This window comes from Oncorhynchus clarkii, chromosome 32 (assembly GCF_045791955.1).
Source record: "Oncorhynchus clarkii lewisi isolate Uvic-CL-2024 chromosome 32, UVic_Ocla_1.0, whole genome shotgun sequence".
NCBI lineage: Eukaryota > Metazoa > Chordata > Actinopteri > Salmoniformes > Salmonidae > Oncorhynchus > Oncorhynchus clarkii.
Genome location: NC_092178.1, coordinates 7,853,615 through 7,862,654, shown reverse-complemented (window position 1 = coordinate 7,862,654; position 9,040 = coordinate 7,853,615). Strand labels below are relative to the sequence as shown.

The 9,040-nt window shown below is 42.6% G+C and overlaps 1 protein-coding gene across 1 annotated transcript; it reads right to left on the bottom strand.

Annotated features, from left to right (window-relative positions):
• Positions 1-3,311: 3,311 nt before the first annotated feature.
• On the bottom strand, positions 3,312-5,245 carry LOC139392100 (tumor necrosis factor-like). Its single transcript, XM_071139819.1, has 4 exons — positions 5,087-5,245; positions 4,677-4,704; positions 4,274-4,333; positions 3,312-3,797 (listed from the first exon to the last, which is right to left on the bottom strand). The coding sequence occupies exons 1-4, from the start codon at positions 5,243-5,245 to the stop codon at positions 3,322-3,324; spliced, it is 723 nt and encodes a 240-aa protein (XP_070995920.1). The 3' UTR covers positions 3,312-3,321.
• Between the last annotated feature and the right edge of the window lie 3,795 nt (positions 5,246-9,040).

Sequence of the window (9,040 nt, the reverse complement as noted above, 5' to 3'; positions counted from 1 at the left end):
GAAACCGCACCCTGCTCTTGATAGTATCACTGATCTTTAATAAGCTTTACGTTATCGGCCTCACGGCCTTCGTCAGAGCTTTTGTGAATTAAAAAAAAAACAAGAACATCTCACAAAAGCTCTTTTTCCTTCTTCCTTCCATCTTCTTCAACTGTTACCATGCACCTGCAAAAAAACGATTGCTCAGATGTGCGACTGCCTTTTTGAATTTTGAGTCGCATGTACAAGTACAGTGAAATGCTTAACTCGTAAGACAGACATCAACGGCGCAGTAATCAATATCAAGTAATATTGTTTATTTTTTTAACACAAGAAATAAGAAATTAGCTATATACAAAGTTCAATGTTCAGTGCCACAGAGAGGAAGCTATATACAGGGTGCCAGTACTGCATGTACAGGGATACTGGAGTAATTGAGGTAGATATGTACATGTAGCCAGGGATTAGGAGAAAGTGACTGGTAGCAGAATAATTAATACTAATAATAATAGTAAACAGTATGGCAGTAGCATGTGTGTGTGTTTCAGTGTAGGCGTGATAGGCGGATATACATGGAAGCAGGGCTGAAAAGTGACTGGTAGCAGGAATATATACAGTATATATACTTATGGTATAATACTAATGATAATATATACATGGAAACAGGGATGAAAGTGGTTATGGTGTGTTTGATGTGATGCGTAGGAGCAGGAGATGGGTCGGAGCAGGAGGAGATGGGTCGGATTAGGAGGAGCTGGGTCGGATTAGGAGGAGCTGGGTCGGATTAGGAGGAGCTGGGTCGGATTAGGAGGAGATGGGTCGGATTAGGAGGAGCTGGGTCGGATTAGGAGGAGCTGGGTCGGATTAGGAGGAGATGGGTCGGATTAGGAGGAGATGGGTCGGATTAGGAGGAGATGGGTCGGATTAGGAGGAGATGGTTCGGATTAGGAGGAGCTGGGTCGGATTAGGAGGAGATGGGTCGGATTAGGAGGAGATGGGTCGGATTAGGAGGAGTTGGGTCGGATTAGGAGGAGATGGGTCGGATTAGGAGGAGATGGGTCGGATTAGGAGGAGATGGGTCGGATTAGGAGGAGCTGGGTCGGATTAGGAGGAGCTGGGTCGGATTAGGAGGAGATTTGTCTGAGCAGGAGGAGATGGGTCGGAGCAGGAGGAGATGGGTCGGATTAGGAGGAGATGGGTCTGAGCAGGAGGAGATGGGTCTGAGCAGGAGGAGATGGGTCTGAGCAGGAGGAGATGGGTCTGAGCAGGAGGAGATGGGTCTGAGCAGGAGGAGATGGGTCGGAGCAGGAGGAGATTGGTCTGAGCAGGAGGAGATGGGTCTGAGCAGGAGGAAATGGGTCTGAGCAGGAGGAGATGGGTCTGAGCAGGAGGAGATGGGTCTGAGCAGGAGGAGATGGGTCGGAGCAGGAGGAAATGGGTCGGAGCAGGAGGAGATGGGTCGGAGCAGGAGGAGATGGGTTGGATTAGGAGGAGATGGGTCTGAGCAGGAGGAGATGGGTCTGAGCAGGAGGAGATGGGTCTGAGCAGGAGGAGATGGGTCTGAGCAGGAGGAGATGGGTCGGAGCAGGAGGAGATTGGTCTGAGCAGGAGGAGATGGGTCTGAGCAGGAGGAGATGGGTCTGAGCAGGAGGAGATGGGTCTGAGCAGGAGGAGATGGGTCTGAGCAGGAGGAGATGGGTCGGAGCAGGAGGAAATGGGTCGGAGCAGGAGGAGATGGGTCGGAGCAGGAGGAAAAGTGTGGGATAATTACCAGCAAAAGAAGCCCAGTAGCCCCACTCTGCTTGTGATGTCGTTGTTGCTAACTCCTACGCTTATCAGTCATGGCTTCGTTTGGAGAGGGAGTTACCCTTGTCACTAACCACATTTGCTGTTGAGGAAGTGACTGCAATGGAAACAACCAGTGAGTTTATTTTAGGCAAGGTGCCCGTTGCAAATGTATGCTAATACAAAGGAGATAAGATCAACAGAAGCGTTAATCATTCCATGAAAGCAGAGAGATAACTATTTTTAGGAAGTTGTGCTGATAGAAATAGCTACTGTGACTCGATCACGATTTACAAGGTTTTTCCCAGTGCTAGAACCAGTTCAGCATCAGTTAAAGACGCTCAGAGTACGGTCACCTGACCAGTTATGAAATTCCTTTTGTTAAAAATCCAATCCAGTAATCCAATACAGCGTGGCTGTAGAATCTCAAAATAGTGACTATCGGTAAGTGAAGTCAATGTTGCATAAACTGTTCATGAATGGTCATAATTGATTCACGTACAATAAATGTTTTGTCCTTTCTGTATAATTTTATTGAGATATTGACTCAACAGCACAAGTTAAATAAATAAATAAATAAATACAATAAAAATTACTCTATAAAATGCAATTAAATAACATAACAATTAGGTATTAGACACTTCAAATAAATTAAATAAATATGGTCAAATCCCATTTAAATAACATTATCATTAGACAACAATACAACTATAATGAACAGATAAATAATAAATAATAATAGCTATGTTAATAAATAATAAATAATAAAAAGAGATTGATGATGATTAATTCAGAATCAATTAGAAGCGTATTTTAACTTCTCAATAAGATCTAGCAGCGTATATCAAAATGCTAAAAATACGTGGAATCGTCGTCAGAAATCTTTCGGATAGAAGGATATGGCGCGGTTGGGTTTTGGGTGCTGTGGGTGGCAGTTCAGCAGCAGGTTCTGAGAGTAAACACTAGTTCAAGTACATAGTACTTTAACATTATAGAAATATGTTGCCGTGGTAACACCACGGCAACACATCTGTTGTACAATAAACCCCAAGTATATATAAACTGCTACAGTTTATATAGGTTGGTATAATTCCTCTAGCCTGGTCCCCAGATCTGTTTGTGCTCTTGACTACTCCATACTGTCGTGCAAGCCAATGTTTGGCATGTCAACGGGTGGCAAGAAGTGGCATGATGGCACAAACAGACTGGTACCCAGGCTATGATTCCTCATCTTTGACAGAAGAGTATAAAAGCATTGGCTTTAACATAAAACAACAATGCCTTAACCTCAGTCAACTTCAATAGATGAAACGCCCTGTGACTCCTATCAGGTAACCTTCCCGTATATTCGTCATGTTATTAGCTTTCCTTTCCCCCCCTCCCCCCCCTCCTCCAAAAGTTGAATCTTTCCCTTCACACTGTGGCCTGCATCCCAAATGGTGACCTATTCCCTGTATATAATTCACCCATAGAGCTCTTGTCAACAAAGTGTAGGAAATAGGTTGACATTTGAGACGTAGCCTACCCCCCTCTGTCGTCAGCCATTTTTGTCTGTCTTTACAAGGCGAACACGCCAAAGAAGTTCTTCCCAGCGCCACTCTCCAGATGGGGCAGAAGCCTGTTCTCTGTGACTGTCCGGAGCCTGTCTCCCTTCTCCAGGCTGAACACGGCTCCCATGTACACGGCGTTATACCATTTTCCTTCACTCGCAGCCTCGCTGTTGGAAGACTTCTTACACACGGTGCGTACAGAGTTGAGCAGCGTCTGGTACTCCTTGTTGTCTTCGGTGCCGTAGCTTGGGGACCAGCGCGTGACCGTGTTACTCAGGTGAACCATGTCCTGGTTGTTAGGGTGCTTGGGGTCGGCCTTGCAGCTGACGTGGAAAGAGACCTGGCTGTAGATAAAGTAGAGGCCCATCTGGGGAATAACAATTTCGTTGTTGTTGAGTTTAAGACCCCCCTGTGAGAATCCCTGGCCCTCGTCATCTGTCCACTCCACTGAGGACTTGTAATCACCATAGGTGTTGTATTCACCTAAAAGGGGAAAGGAGGAGAGAGAGAGAGAGAGGTCGGACATGAATAGAATTCACTGTAGATATTGACTCATGGAGCACTACGACACACCTTCTATTGAGGCAAGTTGTAAATGAGCAGTTTCAAAAAGAGATGAAGGTTATGTCTTGACTTATATCGTATGTCAAACAGGCTTGATTCAATCACAGCATCTTATCCCATTTCAAAGTCAAAGGTCAAGTGTGAATTGATTTGCATATACTACATTTACATATGTGTGTTTCCAGACTATTCAACATGCAGAGAAGTTCTTTCCAGTTCTACAGTGCTGTTGAAATGACGAACGCTTTTGTGCTGAATGCAGTGTGTCTCAAATGGCACTCGATCCCTGTTACATATGAGCCCTGGTCAAAACTAGTGCACTATAATAGGGAATAGGGTATTATTTAGGGGGTACAGACAGGCATCGAATGCATTCCTGGATAGTGTGCTCTTACCTTCTAAATGAATGGCAGCCTTTATGTTTCCAGAGAGTTGTCTCAGGGTATGCTGAATTTCTGAGGAGGGAAGAAAGGAGAAGGAGATTTAGAAACGGTGACATCTTCACAAGCCGGGAATCTTCTCAAACCAACTACATGTGTGAGAGGTTTTTAAGAGCTTGCAAGAATGTATCTCAAATTGCACCCTATTCCCTATATAGTGCACTACTTTTGACCAGGGCCGATAGGGCTCTGGTCATATGTAGTGCACTAAAATACAAATAGGATGCTATTTAGAATGCACCCTTTGTCAAGGGAGTAGCAGCATATGCACGTAAATATATATCTATATATATATATACACACATATAAATATATATATTGCAGTAGAACCTGACAGAAAAAAGGGATATGAACTCACCATCAGCTTTCTCGATGTGATCTTGTTTCTGAGGAAACGCGAAACAGAGATAAAAGAAAGAGTTAGTCCTGCGATCAGGTTTCGTATCGATGCTCAACAGGAGATATGAAATATACCGAGCTAATGCAGAGACATACAGAGGTTTACAGAGGATACAAATAAATGAAAAAGTTATAGTGATATAGCTGTATAGTGAATAAATACATATAAATAATTGCAAGGTAAAAATACATGTAAAATGAAAGTAAATTTTGATTTGATCAAATTGCTGATGAAATACTCTTGATATTAGCACATCAAATGAGTTCAGATCCAGATCGATTTCACTAGAAATTGTGCCGTTAATAATAATTTATAATAAATGATAAATGATGATAAAAGATAAGATATAATGGGATGTATGTTCTTACCTTGGTAAAGAAGAGTGCAGCTGAGACACACAGCGCCATGGCCAGCAGGGCACCACACAGCCTCCAACGTTGTGTGGACTTCTCCCGCACCAGGGTGACGCTCGGTGACACAGGGCCATTCTCCAAGTCCACCGTCACTCTGCTGCAATCACCTTCCATCGTTTTACTAGAACTTTCTGCGGATCCCGGAGTAGAGACTTCCTTTACCTACTTAACCCAAGGCAGTATTCGAAGAGAGTTCAAGTACCAGTTCAGCTCTTTTGCATATTTCTCCTTTATAAAAATGTAGTGCTAAACTCCAGCAGTCTTATTAGAGGTTGTTTTGAAGGTAGTGATGCTCCTGCTGTGTTTGATGGACTGATACTCTGAGCGCTGCTGTTATATACACATGTAGCTTCTGGGAAACTCCAGTGATGTCAGTCAGAGTGGAGGCAAGCAGAGGAACAGAGAGTTGAGGGGAGGAGGCATGGGGACTGGTGTAATGGCTGGGGGAACCTGTGGCGTTTTTCACACTTGAAAAAAAAAAGTTTCACACCCACACGCAGGAAGAGTAGCTATTGCATGCAAGAGCTACTGGGGATCCTAATAAACAAAACTAAAAACTCTGCATGCACACACAGCTATCTTCCACTAACTCTCTCTCACACACATATCGCAAGTGACACCAAAGCGTATCTCTCAAACTTCATTTTTTTACTCTGTTCCATATTGGGTTTTACTTTATGGGATTTTCTTGTCTCTCTTTCTTGGCATTTACATTTTCTGCCTTCATCTTTTGCATGTCCATTAGTATCAGCACTGGTGGCTGGTTTTAAGGACAAAGCAGTCTATTGAGCAACAGACAATGTTGTGGTATCATTTTAGTATGATGTTTTTTTTATATATATATAAAGGATGAAAGTAAATGTGTTTGTGTATGTAAATTATCACTTAAGCTGAAGTACACTTGTATGTTAATTTGGACTATACATTCTCACAAGCAAACATACTCGTTTGCCATATGGGCAAAGAAAGATGTGTCATGGCTGCTCTCTGCAATGGTATCATTTTCATTATGTTAATGTTGCATTTTTCACTTAGTGCATTCAGGAAAGTACTCAGACCTTTTGACTTTTTCCACATTTTGTTACGTTTCAGTCTTATTCCAAAATGGATTAAATCGTTTTTTTCCCGCCTCAATCTACACACAATATCCCATAATGACGAAGCAAATACAGATTTAGAAATTTCGGCAAATGTTTAAAAAAATAAAAAACTGATATCACATTTACATAAGTATTCAGGCCCCTTAACTCAGTACTTTGTTGAAGCACCTTTGGCAGGGATTACAGCCTTGAGTCTTCTTGAGTATGACACTACAAGCTTGGCACACCTGCATTTGGGGAGTTTCTCCCATTCTTCTCTGCAGATCCTGTCAGACATTTTCAGTTCTCTCCAGAGATGTTCGATCGGGTTCAAGTTCTGGCTCAAGGACATTCAGAGACGGGTCCCGAAGCCACTCCTGCATTGTCTTGGCTGTGTGCCTAGGGTTGTTGTCCTGTTGGAAGGTGAACCTTCACCCCAGTCTGAGGTCCTGAGTTCTCTGGAGCAGGTTTTCATCAAGGATCTGCTGAGAAACATCCCCAAGGCGTGACGCTGCCACCACCATGCTTCACCGTAGGGATGGTGCCAGGTTTCCTCCAGACGTGACGCTTTGCATTCAGGCCAAAGAGTTCCATCTTGGTTTCATCAAACCAGAGAATATTGTTTCTCATGGTCTGAGTCCTTTAGGTGCCTTTTGGCAAACTCCAAGCGGGCTGTCATGTGCCTTTCTGTCACGACTTCCGCCGAAGTCGGTCCCTCTCCTTGTTCGGGCGGAGTTCGGCGGTCGACCTCCCCGGCTTTCTAGCCACCGCCGATCCACTTTTCATTTTCCATTTGTTTTGTCTTTGTCTTACACACCTGGCTTCACTCAACCAATTACTTGTTTATTATTTAACCCTCTGTTCCCCCATGTTATATTTGTGAGTGATTGTTATCTGTTACGTGGATGTTTGTCGCTGCACTTTTGTTATAGACCGTGTTTTTGGCACTAGTATGTTTTATGTGCTGTCGCTGTTGACCGGTATTACAGTGCGCCTGTTTACTATACTCCGCTCTTATGGAAGAGTCTTGGTGGCTTCCATTTAAGAATGATGGAGGCCACTGTGTTCTTGGGGACCTTCGATGCTGCAGAAATGTTTTGGTACCCTTCCCCAGATCTGTGCCTCGACACAATCCTGTCTCTGAGCTCTACGGACAATTCCTTCGACCTCATGACTTGTTTTTTTCTTTGAAATGCACTGCCAACTGTGGGACCCTTATATAGACAGGTGTTTACCTTTCTAAATCATGTCCAATTCAATTTACAACAGGTGGACTCCACCTAGATGCATCTCAAGGATGATCAATGGAAACAGGACGCACCTGAGCTGAATACTTATATAGTATTTCAGTTTTTTTATTTGTAAACATTTTGAAAAACCTGTTTTTGCTTTGTCATTATGGGGTATTGTGTGTAGATTAATGAGGATTTTATTTTTATTTAATACATCTTAGAATAAGGCTGTAACGTATATCAAATTGTGGAAAAAGTAATGGGGTCTGAATACTCCCTGATTGCACTGTATGTGAAGTTGTCCATCTCTCTCTCTCTCTGGCCGTTCATGTTTCATGTTTTTTCCACTGAACTGGAAATGAAATTGCACCGTGCATCTGCACTAGATTTGGCCTCTCACTGATCCCGTACTACAACTAATGTAGGCCTACAACACGTTTGACACAATGGTTGTGATATTTCACAGATATTTCTGTGAAATAATAGAGTTTGTCTGCACAATCCCCCCCCCCCCCCCCCCCACCCCAAACCCGTGTCTCCACTACACTTACGTAGTCATTTCATATTTATTTTTTTGCAGAGAAACTCTTCGTTGTATCACATCTGTTGTGCCGACTGCATTGTACATCAGTTGTGTACAACGTGAAGTGTGCACGGGGCCAACGTCTCGACAACACTCAGTGCTGTACTGTGTGAGTGACAGAGCCCGTTCACCCACAGATTAGCAAAGGTATGGAGGGAGAGAAGGATGTGAAAGAAAGACGGGGGAAGGTGGGTTTTTTTTATTTAAAAAAAAATTCCTTTTCTCATCAACTGATAATAACGTTGGCAAGGATAGGAGCAGGTGTTATGGCAGTGGGATGTTTCATCTTTATATAACAGCACAGTCTATTCATAATGAAAGTGGATTACATTATCCTACATGTAAAACACCCCTCTTTCAGAGGTTAAGTGTACGGAAAAAGTGATACCTAAAAAAACAAACCGTTTACATTTCAGTGTCTCAGAATAAGATGGCAGGTGAAAACACACAGGAAGTGTTGTAATTAATCTGATGTCTAGAATTTGAGCTAGGCAGCTGTAAGAAATACTCTTAAAACTCAATTGCTATTGATCCTGTAAAAAAAATAAAAAATCTGGTATGTGGATCTCCGTAACAGACGGCTCATGACGAGAGGCAGGCGGGGAGTGTAATTGTGTACGTCCGATCAAGTTGATTTTCAAATGTTTCATTGAGATTGGTGTCATATTGGCCTAGACATGATGACAGGGAGATTTGAATTTAACAGTGAGCTTCAATGCCTATATAGTGACATCTATACATCTGTCTATAGCGCACATTCTCCAGTGGCTGTTTACGTCAATGTTTTTTTTTTTGTGCGTGTGTGATTTATTTGTTTTAAAATATGTTTTTATTGAACATAAAAAATATATATATACACCATACGATGCGTGATATAGTGTAGATACACCTTGTTTAGTATCTTAAGATTTTGCTCATACAGACAAAATAGTATGGAATTGCAATCTGTTAAATGAATGACTCGTGTAAATTAGTATTGATTTGTGTTAGATTGTAGTTCTGTGGTCACATGGGA

What these genes read in the sequence shown, in the direction of transcription:
- LOC139392100 (XM_071139819.1), bottom strand. Translation starts at nt 5,245, where the DNA reads ATGGAAGGTGATTGCAGCAGAGTGACGGTGGACTTGGAGAATGGCCCT. An exon ending in TCACATCGAGAAAGCTGATG is followed by an intron (nt 4,334 to 4,676) that starts GTGAGTTCATAT and finishes TTCCCTCCTCAG; the next exon opens with AAATTCAGCATACCCTGAGA. An exon ending in GGCTGCCATTCATTTAGAAG is followed by an intron (nt 3,798 to 4,273) that starts GTAAGAGCACAC and finishes TTCCCCTTTTAG; the next exon opens with GTGAATACAACACCTATGGT.